Below are 25,585 nucleotides of genomic sequence, written 5' to 3'. Positions count from 1 at the left end.
GCCTTGTTCTTCAGTCATATCAGGAAACATCATCATCTTCAGTGCATTTTTTTGTTTATTGACCTCGTTACATTTTGGCAATTTCATCCAGACACAATAAATAAAATGTCACGACAGGTTTACCGTGATTACAGCAACATGAATGTATGTACGTGAAGTCTTAATTTTAGGTTTTCAGTGCATTTTTCCGGGATCATCCGGTTCACCACAGGTGAGTTTCTCTGATCTCGGCGATCACCTGGCTGGCTTTCTGCAACGCCTGTAACACAAAGATGGTTGAGGAAGAATTTAAATTAGGGGAGGGAATCTATGGTGAGGCTAATAAACAGAAATGCTATTTTCATCCTTCAGCGAGTTTATTATAAATAGACGAGCTGTTTGTGAAGTGGGATGAATGAACTCGTTTATTTACGAGTTACTTCCTGTATATTTTGGTTCTTGTTGATATTAGTAGTCGATTAATCGATGAACTAGTTAGTTCAAATAAGTAATTGGATAAGGAACATAGAAAACTAACATGTCTGAGGCGAGCGTCAAAAGGTACAAAATGGCTAGCTTAGACTTTTTTTTTAAGATGCTCATAACAAATGGTTCAAACACATTCCCACAAAAATTAACCCATAAACTAAATTACGAATGCATCAAAATACATTAGCACAAACAAAAACTTAGCTTATGTTCAATCCATTTCGCCACATGACAAAAAAAAAAATGCCCCATGCCAAAATCCATTTTGCCACATGGCAAAAAAAAAAGCCACATGCCAAAATCCATTTTGCCACATGGCAAAAAAGCCACATGCCAAAATGCCACATTGCAAAAAAAAAAAATGCCACATGCCAAAATTCATTTTGCCACATACCAAAAATAATGCCACATGTCAAAACCCATTTTGCCACATACCAAAAATAATGCCACATGGCAAAAAAGCCACATGCCAAAATGCCACATTGCAAAAAAAAAAAAACAGAAAAATGCCACATGGCAAAAAAAAGCCCCATGCCAAAATGGATTTTGCCACATGGCAAAAAAAAGCCCCATGCCAAAATGGATTTTGCCACATGGCAAAAAAAATGCCACATATCAAAATCCATTTTGCCACATACCAAAAAAATGCCACACAGCACAAAAAAATGGCACATGCCCAAATCCATTTTGCCACCTACCACCTACATGGCAAAAAAAATCAAGAAAGAAAAAGCCACATACCAAAAATGATTCCACTTGGCAAAAAAAATGTCACATGCCAAAATCCATTTTATCACATACCAAGGAAAATGGCACATGCCAAAATCCATTTGGCCACATACCCAAAAAAATGCCACATGCCAAAATCCATTTTGCCACATACCAAAAAAATGCCACATACGAAAATCCATTTTGGCACATACCAAAAATAATGCCACATGGCACAAAAAAAAAAAAAAAAAAAAAAAAAAGTCACATACCAAAATCCATTTTGCCAAATGGTAAAAAAAAAATGCCAGATGCCAAAATCCATTTTGCCACATACCAAAAAAATGAGACATGGCAAAAAAAAAAATGCCACATGGCAAAATCCATTTTGCTACATGGCAAAACAAATTTTGCCACATACCAAGTAGCACTCTTCATTCTTGGCCCTGCTGTAAATACGCCTATAAACTAAATTACGAATGCATAAAAACACATATTAGCTTATGTTGGTCTTAACAAGAAGCAGCTGGATTCAGCCATGCTCGATGAGTTATGTCATACTCACTGTAGCCATTAGAGAGCAATGTAACCCCCCCAAATCAATAAAACTAAACGCAAACACTTTCAAAACAAATCATGACAACAGCACTTAGACGTCTAATCCGGTCAAAATGAATTGAATGTCTGGCATTATCAAGTGAGCCAACGTAGACACTACAACGATTCTTGTTAGGATTGTTTTCGATATATTGTTGCTCTCCTAACTGAAACCATAGGCGACAAACCATTAACTCCCATGTGGCACGTGTAAAAAGTTGAGTTTGACTTTACCTGCAGCATATCGGCTGCCTCCTTGCGCCGCTGAGCCATGTCCTCCGACTCGGTAAGCAGGTCGTTCAGTAGGCCCGACTTGTAGAGCTGACCAACCAGCTCGCTCTGAAGGCTGTCCTTCACGTGGTTGACCAGGAAGTGCATCACCGCCTTTGGCACGCTAAAGAGAAATCGGGTAATCATTGGAAATTATCTACATAAATACATCTCATACTCCTTACCTATCTTGAATGTTCTTCCGCACAATGAGAAAGTAGGACTTGATGAGGCGTTCAATGACCTCACAATCCCTCTGTTCCCTTGACGACAGCTTCCTGGCGACTGGTACCGGCTAGCGGTTATAAAGAAAGGTCACTATTATAATGTAGTATTATGGTTAAGAGGACACGTACCACATCTAGTAAGTTGACGGCTCCTTTTAGAGGACTTCCCGGGCCTGAACCTGGTCCGCCTTCTCCTTTATTGAGCATCCCTCTCCAGGTTCCGGCGCCGTCCGCGTCGCCTGATGCTGGGGCCTACGATTCAAAAACAGATGTCATCATATCATAGTACTGTTTAGAAGTTTTACACTGCACTCAGGTTTGGAAACATAACATGGCATTGCTAGTGCAAGTCCATACAGGCTAGGGTTAGAAAACAAAAGAGATTAGGGTGCAAGCCAAGCCATCCATCCATCGCCAGGGCTAGCAGCTGCCCACCTTGACACCGTTTGCCTCTATTCCAGGCGCAGGGGCCTCGCCAGAAACCGCAGCCGGGCCTTTGCCAAGAGACTGGCAGCGATTTAAAAGGCAGGAAAGAGGAGAAAGAGCAGTGGCAGTCCAAAGTCATTTGTGCAGAAAGGCTTATGTTACTCTTCACTGGCTATTAACTCATCCACCCATTCTCTTATTTTTATAAAAATAATAATTTATAGCAGTCATCTGTCATCACGAATTGCAAATTTAAAGATTTAAAGGGCAAGCGAACCTTTTCCCTGGACACTGCAGTGGGCAATTCCCTCATCCTGTTTCTTCTTTGCTCCTAAACACAAACAAGTAAGGGGTGTAACAATTACAGGTGCAACAATTAATCGATTAATCGAAAACTAATCGATGAGCAAATTAATCGACAACTATTTTGAGAGCCAATTACCGTCATTTTCGCTAAGCTTGAGAATGATAAACCGATACGTCCGGATATCTGGTTTTACAGGTGAGAGATACAGCTGTATCGATAGTAAAGTTACCATTCGACAGTAATTAGCCATTAAATATTCAATGAACCGATAGTAGAGATAGAATTCGGCTATCGCGAGTTCAGTTGTTTCATTAATTGCTAGTTATGGTATTTTGTAACTCTTTATTTGACAGTGGCGCTGTAAGACTATCATTAGACAATCATAATTATGACATGACAGTGTCATGAGCATTAATGAATGCTTATAACAGATGCCTTTTAGTGTCATCCGGCAAATTATCTCACTTTTGAATGGATGAAAAACATCAAGAGCTGGAAATAAGTTAATAACATAATTTGCCGAATGATTATGGTCTTATGACAGTCTTATGACGCCACTGTCCAGTGCTTAATTTGTAAATCATAAGGTGCCGGAACGCAAAGTACATATGACAGCGCAGGGAAGACGAGACGGGCACAGCTCCCGGAACATATGCAGAGAACGGTGCTGAAATGCCCACTTGCCATGCTTTGGGACTTACAAGCTTCAATTTCAGATACAGTGCCCTCCATAATTATTGCATTTATAATAATTATGTTTTTTAGCTTCTAATATTTTTTTTTTTCTAAATAATATAGACCTTAATGGAAAAGAAGAGAAAAATCCAACCTTCAATACAAGTGCATTTATTCAGTGGGGAAAACATTCCACATAAAGAAATAATTATTTGACATCAAATAATGTGTGTCACAATTATTAGCACCCCTGGTGTTAATACTTTGTGCAACCCCCTTTTGCCAACAAAACAGCACCTAATCTCCTATAATGTTTCACAAGATGGGAAAAGACAGAAAGAGGGATCTTCAGCCATTCCTCTTTGCAGAATCTCTCTAAATCATCCAGGGACCTGGGTCCTCTCCTCTGTACTCTCCTCTTCAGCCCACCCCACAGGTTTTCAATGGGGTTGAGGTCTGGGGACTGAGATGGCCATGGGAGGAGCTTGATTTTGTATCTGGTGAACCATTTCTGTTTAGATTTGGCCATATGTTTAGGGTCATTGTCTTGCTGAAAGACCCAGTGACGACCCATCTTCAGCTTTCGGGCGGAGGGCAACAGATTTTGATTTAAAATGTCCTGGTATTTCAAAGCATTCATGATGCCATGCACCCTAACAAGGTTCCCAGGGCCTTTGGAAGCGAAACAGCCCCACAGCATCACTGACCCACCCCCATACTTCACAGTGGGTATGAGGTGCTGTCTACACGCCAACAAGCTGTTTGGGAGGCATGCACGGAGAAAACCTTTCCTCACTCACAATCATAAACGCAAACGTCTGGAGTTCGCCAAGCGGTATTGGGGCTTCAGCTGGGACCGTGTGCTTTGGTCAGATGAGACCAAGATTGAGCTTTTTGGCAACAAACACTCTAAGTGGGTCTGGCGTGCCACGAAAGATGCGCATGCTGAAAAGCACCTCATACCCACTGTGAAGTATGGGGGTGGGTCAGTGATGCTGTGGGGCTGTTTCGCTTCCAAAGGCCCTGGGAACCTTGTTAGGGTGCATGGCATCATGAATGCTTTGAAATACCAGGACATTTTAAATCAAAATCTGTTGCCCTCTGCCCGAAAGCTGAAGATGGGTCGTCACTGGGTGTTTCAGCAAGACAATGACCCTAAACATATGGCCAAATCTACACAGAAATGGTTCACCAGACACAAAATCAAGCTCCTCCCATGGCCATCTCAGTCCCCAGACCTTGTTTTGTTGGCAAAAGGGGGCTGTACAAAGTATTAACAACAGGGGTGCTAATAATTGTGACACACATTATTTGATGTCAAATAATTTTCTTTATGTGGGATTTTTTCCCCACTGACTGAATGAATGCACTTGTATTGAAGGTTGGATTTTTCTCTTTTTTTCCATTAAGGTCCCATATTATTTGAATTAAACAAAAATACTACTAGTAAGTCTGCTTCACCTTGAACTGAGATGAATTGCTAGTTATGGAATTTGGTAACACTTTATTTCACAGCGTCATCATAAGACTATCATAAGACCATCATAACTATGACATGACACTCCCATGAGCATTAATGAATATTTATGATAGATATTTTGTGTCATCCAGCAAATTATCTCACTTTGAATGGATGACATGAATGGAGTTAAAAACAAAACTTGCCAGTGACATCTGTCATGAAGGAATCTGACCTTTTAGCCAGATTGCCGGAATCAAGCCAGCCGAATCGGCGTAGCTCCAACGACCCGGGCCGGCAAAACCCCGACAACCCGGCCAAAAGGCCAATTTCCGTGCGTTCACCTTAGTCTTAACCCCTTGGACTGACTCCATTTTGAAAGCTGGAAAAAGGCTTCGAGACACAAGTTGACAATTTATTCTGAGTTTGACAGCAATTATATAGAAGGAACCAGGCGAGGATCCAAGGTCACCATCTCACAAGTCAACATAAGGTTCCCGAGAAAAAAATGACAATGCTTAGTTAAACATTCAGTCTTTTGAAGGCTCTCGCTGGGCGGGTGTTGTTTAATATTATTGTCTGTTTGTGGATTGGACAGGAGGATTCGGGAGTTATTGTTGTCAGGGCAACAACGGTTGTGGATTTTGCCACCAAAGGGGCTCTTGGGGTTGTCCGGTGTTCCTTGTGTTGGGACAGGGGGTCCCTTCATTTGTTCTGGACTGTCCGGGAGAACTGATTGCGAGAGTTGGTGGTTCAGATGTGGGCTTGTCAGCGTCAATCTTGCTCAGTTCGTTGCATGACGCACACGTTGGGCTTCCGTGATAAGAATGTATCATGTATTTGTTATGCCCTATATTCTGCTTGTTTTCCCTAAACTATGGTATAAACGCTATTTATTTTATATTGGGTGTGTTAGAATAATACAAACAGTCAAACAGTAAATACAAGAACGATACTATTCCCTGATTGATTATATCAAGTGTGTTGGAGTAATGCAAACAGACGGTGCCGACGAGAAAAGGATCTCCTTCATTCATTAATGCTTATGACAGTGTTATATCTGTGTCTTATTGCTGTCTTATGACGCTGCAGTCAGATAAAGTGTTACCTATTAACCCAAATAAATCAACAAATAAGCCGCACTGGACTAAAACCAAAGGATTCAAAATGAGGGAAAGAGTAGCGGCTTATGGTCCGAAAATTACTGTATATAACATTTTAAATTATACACAAAAGAAAATATTACTGTCCAAAAACATAATTTAATGCTATTTTTTTTCCCCACATCAAATGTGAACAAGTAGTAAATTCCAACATCTAAACTGTGTAATGGCAAGCTTGTTGCCCAAAAATACCTTTAAAATTAAGCCATTCCTAACATAACTATACTGCAAAAACACACCTCCTTAAAACTAGTTACAGTGCCTTGCAAAAGTATTCGGCCCTCTTGAACCTTGCAACCTTTCGCCACATTTCAGGCTTCAAACATAAAGATATAAAATTTTTATTTTTTGTCAAGAATCAACAAGTGGGACACAATCGTGAAGTGGAACAAAATTTATTGGATAATTTAAACTTTTTTAACAAGTAAAAAACTGAAAAGTGGGGCGTGCAATATTATTCGGCCCCCTTGCGTTAATACTTTGTAGCGCCACCTTTTGCTGCAATTACAGCTGCAAGTCGCTTGGGGTATGTTTCTATCAGTTTTGCACATCGAGAGACTGACATTCTTGCCCATTCTTCCTTGCAAAACAGCTCGAGCTCAGTGAGGTTGGATGGAGAGTGTTTGTGAACAGCAGTCTTCAGCTCTTTCCACAGATTCTCGATTGGATTCAGGTCTGGACTTTGACTTGGCCATTCTAACACCTGGATACGTTTATTTTTTAACCATTCCATTGTAGATTTGGCTTTATGTTTTGGATCATTGTCCTGTTGGAAGATAAATCTCCGTCCCAGTCTCAGGTCTTGGGCAGATACCAACAGGTTTTCTTCCAGAATGTTCCTGTATTTGGCTGCATCCATCTTCCCGTCAATTTTAACCATCTTCCCTGTCCCTGCCGAAGAAAAGCAGGCCCAAACCATGATGCTGCCACCACCATGTTTGACAGTGAGGATGGTGTGTTCAGGGTGATGAGCTGTGTTGCTTTTACGCCAAACATATCGTTTTGCATTGTGGCCAAAAAGTTCAATTTTGGTTTCATCTGACCAGAGGACCTTCTTCCACATGTTTGGTGTGTCTCCCAGGTGGCTTGTGGCAAACTTTAAACGAGACTTTTTATGGATATCTTTGAGAAATGGCTTTCTTCTTGCCACTCTTCCATAAAGGCCAGATTTGTGCAGTGTACGACTGATTGTTGTCCTATGGACAGACTCTCCCACATCAGCTGTAGATCTCTGCAGTTCATCCAGAGTGATCATGGGCCTCTTGGCTGCATCTCTGATCAGTTTTCTCCTTGTTTGAGAAGAAAGTTTGGAAGGACGGCCGGGTCTTGGTAGATTTGCAGTGGTCTGATGCTCCTTCCATTTCAATATGATGGCTTGCACAGTGCTCCTTGAGATGTTTAAAGCTTGGGAAATCTTTTTGTATCCAAATTCGGCTTTAAACTTCTCCACAACAGTATCTCGGACCTGCCTGGTGTGTTCCTTGGTTTTCATAATGCTCTCTGCACTTTAAACAGAACCCTGAGACTATCACAGAGCAGGTGCATTTATACGGAGACTTGATTACACACAGGTGGATTCTATTTATCATCATCGGTCATTTAGGACAACATTGGATCATTCAGAGATCCTCACTGAACTTCTGGAGTGAGTTTGCTGCACTGAAAGTAAAGGGGCCGAATAATATTGCACGCCCCACTTTTCAGTTTTTTATTTGTTAAAAAAGTTTAAATTATCCAATAAATGTTGTTCCACTTCACGATTGTGTCCCACTTGTTGATTCTTGACAAAAAAATTAAATTTCATATCTTTATGTTTGAAGCCTGAAATGTGGCGAAAGGTTGCAAGATTCAAGGAGGCCGAATACTTTTGCAAGGCACTGTAAATTCCCTTGTTTTCAGTGTTAATCTATTGGAAATAAGTGAAATTAACTGCCAGCGCTTCAAGTAAATTTCACTCACTTTGATTTCTTGAAACAAGAAAAGATTATTTTCAGCTAGCTATTTAACAGTATTAAATGATTATATTTAGTAATTTGCTGGATGACACAAAATGACATCTGTTATAAGCATTCATTAATGTTCATGACAGTGTCATGTCATAATTATGAGTGTCTAATGAGTTTTTTGCTGCCACTGTCAAATAGTGTTACCAAATGCCATAACTACCAATTAATGAAACAACTGGAACAGTAACTGAAGAAACAATGAGCACAGAACATGAATTTTGATGGTAATTTACAACTGTTAAGCTACACTGCAGCAGAGGTTGATTTCCTTGTCAAGTACGCACCTCTATGTTGTTGTTCATGACCCCGCAAGCATCTGCAAAATCCGGATGCTTCGTGTTGATGTAAGCTAGCTCGATGGCGACCAAGTTGTGGACCTGATGGAACAGAAATAATGAGCAGATGCGCGCAAATAAGGATCAGCGTGACAGTACCATCTCATTAGTGATAGGCAGCCTTTTCCTCAAAAGGGAAGTGACAACTTCCACGATGGCCTCGTGAAGCTTCGGAAATCTCTGGAGCTCCTGGTGGGAAGTGTGTACATCAGCGAGAGGGACTAATTAAGAAGACGAGAAGCAGAAACCTGCGTGCTGTAGTTGCTGCAGTGCTGGATAATCCTCTGCATCTCCTCGTGAACCAGCTCCACGCAACGCAGACTAGGCTCCTCCAGGCGCTTCACCTGCTTCTTCACAAGCAGTTCGAAGGAGACTTCAGGCACGAAAAGAGAGGGACGAGGGCCCTGACAACCGGACAGGAAGGAGAAATGTTAGCAATGTTGGTTTTGAAAGTGTCTGCATTTAGTTTTATTGATTTGGGGGATATACTGCCCTCTAGTTGCAATAGTGAATATTGCATATAATATGCAATATTTACTGTTGTTCAACTTTTTGGGGTATGTGGCAAAATTCCTTTTGCCATGTGGCATTTTTTTGGTATGTGGCAAAATTCCTTTTGCCATGTGGCATTTTTTTGGTATGTGGCAAAATGGATTTTACCACATGGCATTTTTGTTTTGGTATGTGGCAAAATGTATTTTGCCACGAGGCATTTTTGTTTTGGTATGTGGCAAAATTAATTTTGCCATTTGACATTTTTTGGTTTGTTGCAAAATGTATTTTGGCATGTGGCATTTATTTTGGTATGTGTCAAAATGGATTTTGCCATGTGGCATTTCTCTGGTATGTGGCAAAATGGATTTTGCCATGTGGCATTTTTTTTGGTATGTGGCAAAATGGATTTTGCCATGTGGCATTTTTTCTGGTATGCGGCAAAATGGATTTTGCCATGTGGGCTTTATCTGGTATGTGGCAAAATTAATTTTGCCATTTGACATTTTTTGGTATGTTGCAAAATGGATTTTGGCATGTGGCATTAATTTTGGTATGTGGCAAAATGGATTTTGCCATCTAGCATTTTTCTGGTAGCTGGATTTTGCCATGTGGCATCTTTGTTTTGGTATGTGGCAAAATGGATTTTGCCATGTGGCACTTTTTTGGTATGTGGCAAAATGGATTTTGCCATGAGGCATTTTTCTGGTATGTGGCAAAATGGATTTTGGCATGTGGCATTTTTTTTTTGGTATGTGGCAAAAATTGATTGGAATATGTGTTTGAATGGTTTTTTAACAGTCTTGTAATTAAAAACAAAAATGAAACATTTCATAGCATTTAAGCTAGCGGACTTTTGCTGTGCAAGTAAGCCAATTGTTCTTTTATTGTACTTAGATCCTCATCTATTTTTTTTTTAAACCGTTTGAAGCTAAGCTAAAGTATTTTGATTTTCACATGGCTGAAAATAGCTGCTCCCTGTTAAGAACGACATAAGCTAAGTGATTGTTTGAGCTAATTTTTTTTATGCATTCGTAATTTAGTTTGTCAATATGTGAATATGTGTTTGAACCATTTGTTAAGAGCATTAAAAAAAAACATTCATTAGCATTTTATAGCATTTAAGCTAACAGACTTTTGCTATGCAAGTGAGCCAATTGTTCTTTTGTTGTACTTTTTTTATACCGTTTGAGGTATATTTTAATTTTCACATGGCTGAAACTAGCTCCTCCCTGTTAAGAAAGTTTTTGTTAGAGTTAATATGTTTCTTTATGTATTCATTATTTAGTTAAAAGTATATTTCGCAGATTTTTGGGGGAATGTGTGTTTGTAAAATCTGTTAAGAGCTTTGTGTAAAAAAAATACAAATAAAAAAAAGTTAGCATTTTATAGCATTTATGCTAGCGATCTTTTGCTCAACCCTAACCCACCGGTTGTTGCACAGTGTCAGTGAGTCCGCTGTGCTACACAATGGCTGGAGGAGGGGAAACTTCTGAACTTTTTAGCCCGATCGAAGAAAACAAAATAGCTGGTATGGGAATACTTCGGCTACAGGAAAGTTACAGACGGCCGTGGCTTAGAGGTGGAGGGCCAAACGACACGTAGAACATGTTTGGCTGCCGAGGAGGCAGTACCTCTAATATGATTTTGCATTTTTACAAAATTAAACGTGAATAAATACTATCATGAACGTTTCCCACCAGCTGGGAGAGTTAACTCCAGCGTCTTTAGTGTGTCTAGCGGTGGTAAAATATATGTTTTTTTTAATTCTCTGACAACTGTCTGTGTTGCGAAAGAGTGTGTGTGTATCATGTAAACATGATACCATTCATACACAGGGGCTTTTTATTGAAAATAATTCAATAAAGGCTGCAGCTATAGATTATTTTAGTAGTCGAAAAATCTAGAAAATAGTTCGAATGATTGAGTCATCGGATTAGGAACGTTTCATGTGTTGCAGAATCAATTTTAGGAGATGTTAAACAAAGGCTTGCTAAGATTGCACTTCCAGAAGAGCATTGAATGCCAATACAAAATAAAATTCCTGAGTTCTTCTTCAAACTACGCAGAATTGCAATTTCATTTATAAATACATTAAAATACTTACGAAAAAAATGAATAAATGAGCATCTAAGTACGACAATAAGAAGAAGGCTAAGAATAATAGGGTAACTTGCATAGCAAAAGTCCGCGAGCTTAAATGCTATAAAATGCTAGCGTTTTTTTTTTTTGTGTTTTTTTTTAAAACAACGCTCTCCAAAAAATCGCTCAAACACACAAACAGTATAAAACATAAATTAATGAGGATCTAAGTACAACAAAAGAACAAGTGGCTAACTTACATAGCGTAATCCACTTGCTTAAATGCTATAAAATGCTAACTTTTTTTTAACAATGCTTTTGACAAATGGTTCAAACACATGTTCCCATAAAAACAGCTAAATATACCCATAAACTAAATTACGAATGCATTTAAAAACATAAGCAAAGTTTTTGTTTGAGCTAATGTTGGTCTTAACAGGGAGCAGCTGGATTCAGCCATGTGAAATGATTTACGTCATATTCCCCGTTGCCCCTAGAAGGCAGTGTATCTACTCAAATCAATAAACCTAAATGCAACAAAAGAACAATTGGCTAACTCACATAGCAAAAGTCTGCTAGCTTAAATGCTATGAAATGCTAACTTTTTTTTTTAACAGTGCTCTTGACAAATGGTTCAAACACATATTCCTACAAAAAAGCTAAGTATACCTATAAACTAAATTACGAATGCATGAAAAAACATGAGCTAAGTTGTTGTTTGAGCTAATGATGGTCTTAACAGGGAGTAGCTGGATTCAGCCATGTGAAATGAGTTATGTCATATTCCCATTGCCACTAGTGCGCAGTGTATCCACCCAAATCAATACTTGTAACTCAAAAATTGTCACACCCTTATTAGCTACAGTTAGGAAATGGAGAGTCGTTCACCACTCACCGTAGCGTTACGAATGGCCGTCAGGATGTCGATAGTGCTGAGGCCTCCGAGCGGGTCGACACACTCCAAAGTTCGGCCAAAAGTCTCGTGGAAGATGTAACAGATTCGCGCACCACCGCATCTTAAGATTACAAGTTGGGAAAATAAATGACAAAGAGTTGGACAACATCAGGATATTGGTTAAAAAGTCATTAGCAGACAACTCTAGTTGCAATGATGCATGGTTTCTAATGACGCTATTCCGGTCCGGTCAACACTCACAGCTCTGCCGTCTCGATGTACTTGGCCGTGCCCTCTATGGTGTTGCAGTACTCAGTGGCGAACTTGGTAATGAGCTGCAGCAAGGTGGCACTTTGGTCTTCCACTGGCTCACCGTAGCTGCCCAGCAGGGACTGGTACTGAGCGGCTAGTACGTTGATCCGTGTCTTCAGCTCGGGCAGGCAGTCGCGGATATGATGCATCAGTAGTCTAAGGTGAGGAAGGGCCATGTTATATGTAAGATAATAAAAACAATATATATTTTTAAAAATATTTTAGTTTTTGCCAAAACACTGTAAAAGCTATTGTTTGTGAATATAAATGAAAAGCAAGTTTTCCTGATAGCACTTGCTTCATTTTGTTCATAAAGTAACACAAGCACTTAATATTTTCTTAAATAGCCATAGAATTCAACACTGTTTGCCTCGTGGGCTTCATGACCACTTGACAGCGCCATCGAGCAAATGAACCACTATGAAGCTTTGAATCAATGGGCTTCATTGCTTTATTTGGCCATCACTGTGCAATGAAAACCTAACTTCTTTTGGGAGAGAGACCAGCTCTGCTGCCACCTGCTGTCAACAATGTTATCGCACAACATGCCTCCCAGCATGCATTGCAGCGCAACATGTAAATAACATTTACACTGTTTAGTGTAGGGCTGCTGCTATCGATTATTTTAGTAGTCGATTAATTGAAGAACTAGCCAGTTTGAATACGCGAGTCATCGGAGTAATCAGATGATGAACATAAAAAAATTACAATATCTGAGTTTAGCCTCAAACGGTATGAATAAACAAATAAATGAGGATCTAAGTATTACAAATGAACAATTGACTAACTTTCAAAGCAAAAGTCCGCTAACTTAAATGCTATAAAATGCTTTTTTTAAACAATGCTCTGGAAAATCATTTAAACACATATTCCCACAAAAAAAAAAGGCTAAATATATTAACAAACTAAAATACGAATGCATAAAAAAACATATTAGCTCAAACAAAACTTCTTCTTAGTCTTGGTCTTAACAGGGAGCAGCTAGTTGAGCTTAGCCTCAAATGGTATAAAACAAATAAAAATAGATGAGGATCTAAGTACAACAAAAGAACAATTGGCTAGCAAAAGGCGGCTAGCTTAAATGCGATAAAATGTTTGTTTTTTGTTGTTTTTTTTACAATGCTCTTAACAAATAATTCAAACACATATTCCAATCAATTTTGCCGAATACCCCCCCCCCCAAAAAAAAAAATAAAAAAATAATAATGCCACATGCCAAAATCCATTTTGCCACATACCCGAAAAAATGCCACATGGAAAAATCCATTTTGCCACATACCAGAAAAAATGCCAGATGGCAAAATCTATTTTACCACTGTCACACCAAAATAAATGCCACATTACAAATGAATTTTGCAACAAATGCCACATGCCAAAATGAATTTTGCCACATACCAAAAAAACGCCTCATGGCAAAAAGGTATTTTTCTACATACCAAAAAAAAAAAAAACACATACCAAAAAAATGCCACATGCGAAAATCAATTTGGCCACACCCGAAAAAAATATGCCACATGGCAAAATCACTTATGCCACATACCCCAAAAAATGCAAAAAAAAAAGAACAATTTGCTAGCTTACATGCAATAAAATGCTAACTTTTTTTCAACAATGCTCTTCACAAACATTTCAAACGGATAGTCTCACAGAAAAGGCTAAATATATTGACATATATTAACTAAATTACGAATGGATAAAAAACATTAGCTAAAACAAAAACTGACCTCATGTTGGTCTTAACAGGGAGCAGCTAGTTTCACCCATGTTAAACGAGTTATGTCATAGTCACTGTTGCCACTAGACGGCAGTGTATCCACCCAAATCAATAAAACTAAATGCAAACACTTTCAAAACAGACCATTACAACGCCACTTTAATTAAACGAATACTCGAAGCTGAAAAACTTGATTCGAAGCTTTTTTCTAATCTAATTACTCGATTAATCGTTGCAGCACTACTTCAGATGGTCGGAAACGTTTGGAAGCTTAGTGTGAGAATTTTTTTCTCTAGTTTTTTTTCTCCCCTTCGAGCAATTTGGCACCCCCGCCATTAGATGCCGCTCCAAGCAACGGCCTAGCACGCCTATGCACAGGATCAGCCCTGCAAACTTGGATTACACTGACCTATTAAGTGTCCTCGCCAAATATTTAGTCCCATTCCTATTCGCTAGCGAGGGGTACTTCTTCTGCAGGAAGGCGTGTTCATCTCGGATGGCGTCGGAAACAAACTTTTTATTGTTGATGTCCAACTGGCTCCTGTAAAATCAATAACATCATCATTAATATTTAATGCTGCGAAAAGCTGTATTCTGATTACAGTCATTCATCATAAATAATGCTAAAATCAATGAAGTACTTCACGCCAGACTAACCTGTTGACCACGCCGATGAGACCTAGCTTGACAGGAATGACTCGACCCATTAGCACGTCCATGGCATCGGTTCCGGCGTCCATTAGATCGAGTTTGGTCACCACAGCTAGCGTTCTTCTACCTAGATTAGTTAAAACTCAATAACTCAACTCAGGAAACACTGATATATTTAAGAGTATTACCATCAGGGTCAACCTCCCGAGCCACCTTGAGCGCTTCGGACGTAGCCATATCCGTGTTAGCGGCCGTGACGGCTAATATGATACAGTTGGGGTTGGATATATGCTTCAGAATGAGATCTCGGATTTGGACCTCGATATCTATGGGTTGGTCGCCCACGGGAACCTACGATATAGTGGTAAAAAGGGTGTACGCCGGGTGGACTTGAACGTGTTACCTTCGTGATGCCAGGAAGGTCCACTAGAGTCAGGTTGACGACGTGCGGGGAGTATATCTTCAAGTGAATGGGCTCATCGCTAATGCCCTAAATACAACGGGAAAAAAACATTTTACGAAATAATACAACAATATAAATTGAATAGTTATGTCTTACCTTGTTATTCCCTGAAATTCGCTCCGTTTCAGCTTCTATTTCTTGCCGGATTTCGTCAAAATCAGTGTAGATCTGCGCCAAGTAAACAATATACAAATACAAAAATAATTGAATTTAGTGCTGCAACGATTAATCGACTAACTTGAGTAACTCGATAAGAAAAAAGATTGAAATTAAATTTTGCTGATTCCAGTATTTGTTGAATTAAAGCGGCGTTGTAATGGTTTGTTTTGAAAGTATTAGCATTTAGTTTTATGGATTTCGGTGGATACACTGCCCTCTAGTGGTGACAGTGAATATGACCAAGCTCATTTATCATGGCTGAATAAAGCTGCTCCCTGTTAAGACCGACGTAAGTTAAGTTTTTGTTTGAGCTAATGTTTTTAAATGCAGTCGTAATTTAGTTTATTGGTATATTTAGATTTTCTTTTAACCATTTGTTATGAGCATTGTGAAAAAATTTAGCATTATATAGCATATAAGTAAGCCAATTCTTCTTTTGTTTTGGCCTTTTTTTGGTATGTGGCAAAATTGATTTTCATTTTTTCTGGTATTTGGCAAAATGAATTTTGGCATGTGGCATATTTTTGTTTTGCCATGTGGCATTTTTTTGGGTATGCGGTAAAATTGAGTTTGCCATGTGGCATTTTTTTTAGTATGTGGAAAAATGGATTTTGGCATATGGCATTTATTTTGGAATGTGGTATAATTCATTTTGACCATGTGGCATTTTTTTGGTATGTGGCAAAATGGATTTTGGCGTGTGGCTTTTTTTTTGGTATGTGGCAAAATGAATTTTGGCATGTGGCATATTTATGTTTTGCCATGTGGCATTTTTTTGGGTATGCGGCAAAATTGACTTGACCATGTGGTATTTTTTTATATGTGGCAAAATGGATTTTGGCATGTGGTATTTTTTTTTGTATGTAGCAAAATTGGTTTTGCCATGTGGCATTTTTTCTGGTATTTGGCAAAATGAACTTGGTATGGGGCATTTATTTTGGAATGTGGTATAATTCATTTTGCCATGTGGCATTTTTTTGGTATGTGGCATTTTTTTTGGTATGTGGCAAAATGGATTTTGGCGTGTGGCTTTTTTTTTGGGTATGTGGCAAAATTGAGTTTGCCATGTGGCATTTTTTTGGTATGTGGAAAAATGGATTTTGGCATATGGCCTTTTTTTGTCATGTAGCATTTTTTTTTGTGGCATAAGGCATTTTTTTCGGTATTTGGCAAAATTAATTTTGCCATGTGACAATTTTTTGTATGTGGCAAAACTGATTATGCCATGTGGCATTTTTTCTGATATCTGGCAAAATGAATTTTGGCATGTGGCATTTTTTTTTTTTACCATGTGGCATTTTTTGGCGGGGTATGCGGCAAAATTGACTTTGGCATGTGGCTTTTTTTTTGGTATGTGGCAAAATGGATTTTGGCACGTGACATTTTTTTAAAATTTGGCATGTGGCAAGTTTTCGTTTGAGTTCATGTTTTTTAATGCATTCGTAATTTTGGTTAATGGTATATTGAGCCATTTTTTTGTGGGAATGTGTTCGGACCATTTGTGAAAAAAAACAAAAAAAAAACGTATTTAATTGCATTTAAGCTAGTGGAAATTTGCTATCTAAATTAGCCAATTGTTCTTTTGTTGTACTTCAATACTCTATTTTAATACTGTTTGAGACTTAGCTCAGTTATCCGATTACTTGATTATTCGAACTACTTGATTATTCGAACTAACTAGTTCATCAATTAATCGACAACTAAATTAATCAATAGCTGCAGCCCTAATTGGGAGTCTAGCGCCATCAATGGGAGCTATTTTGTTAACAGAGAAACTATTCTGGTGCATGACACCTTTTTAAAACAATATATTGATTCTCAGCTGGAGCATACCGATCCTTTTGGGATACAAAGTATCGCGATATATCACCATTTTGATATATTGTCACACACTTACGGTTGACAACCGTATTTTACAGACAATAAGTCGCATTTTGTGGGAAAATTTATTTGATAAACCCATGTACTTGATGGTGATGTCTGAGGTTACGCCAACGAATATGATTTTTTTTTCCCGGAGCCATTTTGTTCAGCCTTTCTCAGTTGTTTTTATGTTTCTTATAAGTTACCACCAATGTTGAAACACAGGCCTTGAGCACCCTGTTGTGATTTAAAGTGAAAATAACATGTGAAATGCTATTTCTAGTCATGTAGCATGTGCAGTGTATTCAGTCATATTGTCTGTTTTTTTTCGCTTTTGGGGCATTTACGGTTCACATACTGTTGATTTTGGGTTACTAAGAAGGAATTATTGTCACACCCCAACTCATTACCTTATTTTTAGTGTGCAGAAACTTCCCCCACTCATCACCGTCTCGTCCTGAAAAACACAAGGCAACAATTTAAGACACTAATATGATTGTCGACAGGTTACAAGAGAACTCTACTTGAAGGGACTATCATCTTTATTTACTGTTTGACTGTTTGTATTACTCTAACACACCAAATATAAAATAAATAGCATTTAAATTATAGTTTAAGAAAACAAGTAGAAGATATTTGATATTATGAGTAGTTGGGCGTGGAGTGATTGGAATTTGCAATGCCAAGACAATGGGCAGATAAGGGCATAACAGCTACAGGATGCCTGCTGACGACGGAAGCAAAACGCATGCATCATGCAGCTGACTGAGCTGATTGAGCGAGACAAGTAGGTGATGGCCAAGACATCTACAAGGCCAAGTCTGGACCACCAAATCCCGCCATCAACTCTTCTGGGGGCCAACAATGGATAGTCCAGAACAAAGGTGGGACGAACGTCATAGTGCTACACAGAGAAATAATGGCAATTTTATTTTATTTTTTTAAAACGAGTTGCCTACCAACGTCCTCATTTTTGCGAGCATCCGCCGGGTCGACGTGGACCAACTGGAGGATGAGAGGCCGCCTGGTGACAATGCCGGTTCCCCGTGGGAGCAGGTCACGGCCAACCAGGCTCTCCAGAACGGAACTCTTGCCACTGCTCTGCAAGCACAACAACCCAGAACAGATTACATTTATTATTACCATAATTTTTTGCACTATAAGCCGCAACCCACCAAATTTGGCGCAAAAACGGCATTTGTTCATAGATAAGCCGCAACCATCCTCACTGAATTATGGGATATTTACACCAAAAGATATGAACCGGTAACATTATTTGACAGGAGCATCATACGACTGTCAAATGAACCACCATGAAGCTTTGAACCAATTGGCTGCAAAGCTTCATTGCTTCAAGAAGCTTCATTTGGCCATCAATGCTCCTTTGGAGGAAACAGTCGTCCTCTGCTGCCACCTGCTGTCAACACTGTTGTCGTCTAACATGCCTCCTAGCATGCATTGCAGCCCTACAGCTGTAAATAACCATTAAAACCATTAAACCATTAAAGTTCTAATTATTTCTTCAGTTACTGTTTTAGTTGTTTCATTAATTGCTAATTATGGTATTTGGTAACACTTTATTTGACAGTAGCGCCAGAAGACAATCATAATTATGTCATGACACTGTCATGGGCATTAATCAATGCTTATAACAGTGTTATCCGGCAAATTATCTCACTTTTTAATGGATGTAAAATACTCGTGCACGATAATTACTGGTCCGATAATTACCGGTCCGATAATAGGAATTATGACGTCATAACATTTATAATAGGACCGATAATATGTACTGTTCTGGCTTTGCAGTTTACACACTAGTATCAGAAATCAGTTGACCATTTGCGAGGCATTGCTCCCACCTGCTGGTCAGAATAATTCAATGCACCTATTTTTTGTTACAGTAGTTTGGTTCAATCACTTACACATTGCGGTGTCTAGCGGTAGCATTGACAGTCGTGAATGCTTTCTGTTATGTTTTCGCCTCGGAAATATATGTAATTATTTTATGTTTACTATTACATATGGACGTGCAAAATATGTTTACTTCTGTGGTGAAGGGTCATTTGTACAGAACTTCATAAGTTGTGTTATAGAAGCCAGCCAATGCTTTAGTAGCTCAAGCTAGTGTGCTATGCTATACATATAATAGTTGTGTATATAAGTGTATTGTGCAGTTTGTTGTACATTGAGTATTGAATATGTGTATTTTTCTGTTGTACTTTCACAATATTAAGACGAGTGTCATCCCATAAAAGCAAGGTTAAACATTTAAAAAACTATATATTTATTATCGGTTATCGATATCGGCTTTGAAGAGCAGGAAGTTATTGATATCGGTTTCAAAAAATGGATATCGTGCACCCCTAATGCAAAAGATCTGAGATGGACATAAATGGTTGTGACATAATTTGCAGGGTGAATCTGTCATAAACATTCAGTAGTGCCCATGATAGTGTCAAGTCATAATTATGTCGGTCTTATGACAGTCTCATAACGCCGCTGTCAAATAAAGTTTTAACCATTAACCCCAAAAAAATCAACAAATAAGCCGCACTGGACTATAAGCCGCAACTGTCCTCACTGTATTATGGGATATTCACAACAAAAGATATTAACCGGTAACACATTATTTGACAGTGGCATCATATGACTGTCATAAGACCAAATGAACCATCATGTTTGAACCAATTGATTGCAAAGCTTCATTGCTACAAGAAGCTTCATTTGGCCATCACTGCTCCCTTGAGGGAGACAGTCAACCTTTGCTGCCACCTGCTGTCAACACTGTTGTCATCCAACATGCCTCCTAGCATGCGTTGCAGTACTACAGCTGTAAATAACCATCAAAATTCATGTTCTGTTCGAATTATTTCTTCAGTTACTGTTCTAGTTGTTTCATTAATTGCTAATTATAGTATTTGGTAACACTTTATTTGAAAGTGGCGCCATAGGACTGTCATTAGACAATCATAATTATGTTATGACACCGTCACGAGCATACATGAACGCTTATAACAGATGTCATTGAGTGTCATCCGGCAAATTACCGTAATTATCGTAACCGGACTATAAGTTACAGCTGTCCTCACTGTATTATGGGATATTTACATCAAAAGATATCAACCAGTAAGACTTTGACAGCGGCAACATAAGACTGTACTTAGACTAAATGAACCACCAATCGGCTGCAAAGCTTTATTGCTTCAAAAAGCTTCATTTGGCCATTAATGCTCCCTAAGGGTGGGGGAGACAGTCATCCTACCACCTGCTGTCTATACTGTTGTCGTCCAACATGCCTGCTAGCATGCAATGCAGCACTACAGCTGTAAATAACCATCAAAATTCATGTTCTGTTCTAATTATTTCTTCAGTTACTGTTCCAGTTGTTTCATGAATTGCTATTTATGGTATTTGGTAATACTTTATTTGACAGTGGTGCCGTAAGACTGTCATTAGACAATCATAATTATGACATGACACTGTCATGAGCATTACCTAATGCTTATAACAGTGTTATCCGGCAGATTATATCACTTTTTAATGGATGTAAAAGATCCGAGATGGACATAAATGGAGTTAGTGACATAATTTGCCGGATGAATCTGTCATAAACATTAACTAGTGCCTGTGATAGTGTCATGTCATAATTATGATGGTGTTATGACGCCGCTGTCAAGTAAAGTGTTACCTATGACCCCAAATAAATCAACAAATAGGATTTTTTTTTTTTTTTTTTTTTTTCCATTTCAGGCAGTTACAGTCATCCTCACGAATTCAGTTCTTTGCTTTCAAGAAACACAGAGAAGAAAAATAAACAAAACCAAAACAAATGCCTGAAATGGAGTGGGACGAAGAAAACTTATTAAATCCCACCCCGAGTTCTCAATTATCATTAACATAAATATTTTCCTGCAACCTGTTTGTTTTTTTTTTTTTTTTTTTTTTAGTTACATAGTATACATTATTCCCCGACACATGTAACGGGAGGGCAGAACCCTCAAATGCCGATTCCCTCAGTCAGCAATAGAGAAAACAAAGAACAACAAAACAAAAATATGTATATATATATATATATATATATATATATATATATATATATATATATATATATATATATTATATATTTATATATATATATCAGTGTGTGTGTAATTATATACATATACAGTACACGCACATTTATATTGCGTGTATCCATACCAATATGTAAGAAGACTTCCACAACCATATATATATATATATATATGCATTTAAGACCCTCCCTGAATATATTTTGACCAAATGAACTGCTTGTAGTGCAACTTAAATATGTGAATATTTTTACTCTAAGTAGTGAACTCAGATTGTTCCATCGTTTAACCCCGCGTACAGACACACAAAAGCTATTTCGCGTAGTTCTAAATCTAGGAAGTACGAATTCCCCGTTTGCTCTTAAATTGTGATCTCTTTTACGAATGGCCAAGTGAGTTTGCAAATTTGCCGGTAATGTATTATTAAAAGCTTTATACAGAATTATGGAAGTGTTGTAATCGACTAGGTCTTGAAATTTAAACAATTTAGATTGAAGAAATAGTTCATGGGTGTGATCCAGAAATCCAACCTTATGAATGATGCGAACTGCTCGTTTCTGTACTATGACTAACGGATTTGTTGTATTGCGATATGTATTGCCCCACACTTCCACACAGTATGTAAGATATGGGAGAATCAAGGAACAGTACAGAGTACGGAGTGCATTCTGATCAAGATATATCTTAACTTTGTTCAAAATTGAAAGGCTTCTTGAAATTTTGGTTTTTATATGTCTGACGTGGGGTTTCCAAGACAGTTTATTATCAATTATAACTCCCAAAAATTTATTCTCAACAACATGTTCAATTTGTATACCTTCAATACTAAATGTTGGTTCAGTATTATTTTTTACATTCCCAAAAATCATTGCTTTAGTTTTACTTATATTTAATGATAATTTATTTATATCCATCCATTCTTTAATTAAGTTTAGTTCCCTGTTCACAGTAGTTACAAGTTCAGTGTATTTATCACTACTGTAAAAAATATTTGTATCGTCTGCGAACAGAATGAGTTTCATAACTTGGGATACATTAAAAATATCATTTATATACAAGGAGAAAAGCTTAGGCCCCAACACTGACCCCTGTGGAACCCCACATGAAATACCCAGTTTCCCTGATGAATAAGAGCCGATGTTGACATATTGTTCCCTGCCTGTTAAATAACTTTTCACCCAGTCCCCAGCTACCCCCCGAATACCATATTTTTCTAATTTTTCAAGTAAGATTGAATGATTTATTGTGTCGAAAGCTTTCTTGAGGTCAACAAAAATCCCAACCGCATATTTATTCTGGTCCATTGCATTAGTAATTCCCTCTACGGCCTCAATTATCGCCATTGAAGTAGTTCTTTGTGTTCTAAACCCATATTGTCCTGCATTTAGTATTTGATGTTTCTCTAGGAACTTTTCAAGTCTAGAATTGAAAAGTTTTTCTAAAATTTTTGAAAATTGGGGCAATAGAGAGATTGGTCTATAATTTGTGAAAGTGTGTTTATCGTAGCTCTTGAATAATGGTATTACTTTAGGATGAGCTCATCATTTCCGGATTACAACTGACGCCTAGCCCAGGGGACACAGTGGCGCAACTGGCAATTGCTAAGCTGAAAGAGTATGGAATAAACATGGAACCGCTGGACATCCGTCGCTGCCTTCTGCTCCCATCTGGGGGGAGAGGACCGGCGACAGTGCTCATGAAGCTGGCAGACCACAAGACCAAGACTTCCCTGCTTAACCAGCGCCGCCACGTGAAAGGGTCGAAGATTTTTTTGAATGACAACTTGACACGCCGAAATTGCAAGAAAAGCACGTCAACTCAAGAAAGCTGGGAAAATAGCCAACACCTGGGTCTCGGATTGCAGGATCCTTGTCAAGACGCAAGATATGAAGATTAAAGCTATTACGAGTCGTGACTAGCTGACTACAATAGCTTCCTGAGTATATGAAAAAGATGCTGTATAAAACGAATAATAAGCATGTTTTCGTTGTAGAGACATTAATCTTGGGATAAAATATGTACAACATGTTGTTTGATTTTCCTATACATTCATGTCTGATGAAAATGTTACAGTGACCTTTGTGTTTGCCAATTGTTGCCACCATGTACACCTTAGCAATGTATCCTTTTAAGAGACTTATAAGAAAAGCATTTTGAGTCGCTACTCACACCAGCTATGAGAACACATAATAACTTTTGCCACACACATAGCCACAACAAAATGTTCCACAGCAAACGGATGCAAAAATATCAGGGACATGACAAAGCCATAACCTTGTAAGCCCTGAAATTAATCGAGCTGCTTGACTGGATGCTGAGTTACTAAACCCAGATTGTTGATTGTGTTATTATAGTTTTGTGGGCATCTGATGTATGTACCATGTCTGAATGTGCGTCTTTAGTTTAACGGGAAACGGGAAACTGATAAGCATATGCTTCCTCCCTTCCGCCTTTGTCTTCTTCTTCGGTTCCTTCGGGCAAATCATATCACATTTTGTAATTGTCAATGATTGTCAATGATACAGATGATGATGACAATACATTTCATTCATTCATTAAAAATGAAGGAAAAATTAGCGGCTTATAGTCAGGGGTGAAATTGGCTAGAATTTCTTGCCGGAACTCCCCGACATGAAGGTCGCCACGGAGAATTAATTAATTAATTTATTTATTTATTTTCATTCTTTTTTTTTTGTGGGGGGGGGGGGGTCAAACCTCTTAAACTACTGAAATGCAAAGAAAACTGTTTAGCACAGTTATTTCGAAAACACATACAAAAACTGATTTTCATTCAAAATTGTATTTTTTCAATGATTTGCAAAATAAAAGTTAACAAAAACAGCTATAACCCTGACCTCCAGCTTGTTTTCCCTCATTTCCTCACACACTAAATGCCAAATCTCATAGTTTAACTACTTAAGAACAATGGATGTATATTAAAATTGAATGTAATGTAAACATTTACTTTATTTTTTTTTAATAACAAAGATATCAGTAACATACATTCAGAAAAATAAGTACAAATTACGTATTATGCAGAGTGAAATGGAATATATTTTGAAGATCGCGCATTGACTTTTTTAAATCATAAGGAAATGAAAAAGTAGCCTAACATAAATGAACAAATTTAAGTCCAAAGTGCACATTGACAGCTAAGATGTTCCTCCCCATCAGAGCAAATAAAACGAAATATGAAAAATAAGCCTCCTCAAGTCTTTCGTTGCTCTTAGGATTTGATCCATTTTATGTTGCATTGCCGTTTTTTTTTTTTTTTGCTGTTTCAGAAAACATGCACATTTGAACCAATAGGAGCTAACTATCTCTGCTGATCACATGTCAGTATGACAGCCAATTGAACGGATAAATGAGTCCAGGCGTTTTGCTTTGCTGCGTGTATTCGCACATTGACGTCAGACTCGGATAACTGCAGCAGCTGGGAAAACCTCCATGCCATTCGTGGAATTAAATAAATAATAAATATTGGTGGAAACTGATTACACTACACAAGCACTTTATTATGCTTGTTGTTAATGCTTGTGTATGTAAATCTGATGTTGGCAGATTTCTTTCTTGGAGATGAAAGGAATGTGTGGCAGTTTAGCATTTTTTTTTTTACATAGCGTTTTGACAGTTGCTGTCATGTTTTCTGAATCAAAACACCGTGTACCGGTACAGCATTACGGCCCAGAATCTTATACCAGAACTGCGTTCTGGCCCTGAATCTTGTACCGGAACTGCGTTCCTGACCGTCCTGGCCCATGAAAATTACGGTAGTAGATGTCATGTTTCCAAGTGACTCACATTGGACGACAACAGGGTGTGTTAATTAGCACAAAATGAAGGTTCTCGAGTCTGTCCTTGAAAACACTTATATTCACAGCTTTAAAAATAATAAATAATAATAATAAATTATCATTCATTAGAATTCAGATATATAAGAGTCATTGACTAGCTAATGGTGCGTTTAATGACACTATAGGCTTTACAATACCTGCGTCCCCACCACAGCTATCTGCGGCAGCTGAATAATATCCGCGCCAACCGTGTTAAACACATCCTGGAGCTTGTTAATAACGGGAATAAGCGCCTCCATGTCTTCGGTTTCGTGACGATAAAACGATTTTTGCTGGTAATTTTTGTGATGGAGCCAAAGTCATTCAATGTCTCGGCGTCGCCACCATTGCGACGACAGCAGCTGCAATTTGGGACTTGGCGCGAAGGGAGTTGTAGTTCTTTCGTCAAT

General features: G+C 38.3%; 1 protein-coding gene across 2 annotated transcripts; it reads right to left on the bottom strand.

Moving 5' to 3' along the window:
• Positions 1–37: 37 nt before the first annotated feature.
• Positions 38–25,585, bottom strand: LOC130928155 (dynamin-1-like protein). Of its 2 annotated transcripts, XM_057854410.1 has the most exons (19): positions 25,334–25,585; positions 18,232–18,373; positions 17,683–17,729; positions 15,347–15,418; positions 15,191–15,277; positions 14,976–15,138; positions 14,794–14,914; positions 14,546–14,677; positions 12,372–12,578; positions 12,111–12,231; positions 8,890–9,045; positions 8,741–8,830; positions 8,591–8,683; positions 2,974–3,027; positions 2,706–2,777; positions 2,400–2,522; positions 2,229–2,338; positions 2,008–2,167; positions 38–259 (listed from the first exon to the last, which is right to left on the bottom strand). In XM_057854410.1, exons 1-19 carry the CDS (start codon positions 25,433–25,435, stop codon positions 203–205), a joined length of 2,109 nt encoding a protein of 702 aa, XP_057710393.1. In that variant the 5' UTR covers positions 25,436–25,585; the 3' UTR covers positions 38–202. The 2 variants fall into 2 exon arrangements, with proteins under 2 accessions (XP_057710393.1, XP_057710394.1); XM_057854411.1 differs by lacking the exon at positions 2,706–2,777.

Source organism: Corythoichthys intestinalis, chromosome 13 (genome assembly GCF_030265065.1).
Source record: "Corythoichthys intestinalis isolate RoL2023-P3 chromosome 13, ASM3026506v1, whole genome shotgun sequence".
Lineage (NCBI taxonomy): Eukaryota > Metazoa > Chordata > Actinopteri > Syngnathiformes > Syngnathidae > Corythoichthys > Corythoichthys intestinalis.
This window is presented reverse-complemented; position numbering and strand designations above follow the sequence as displayed.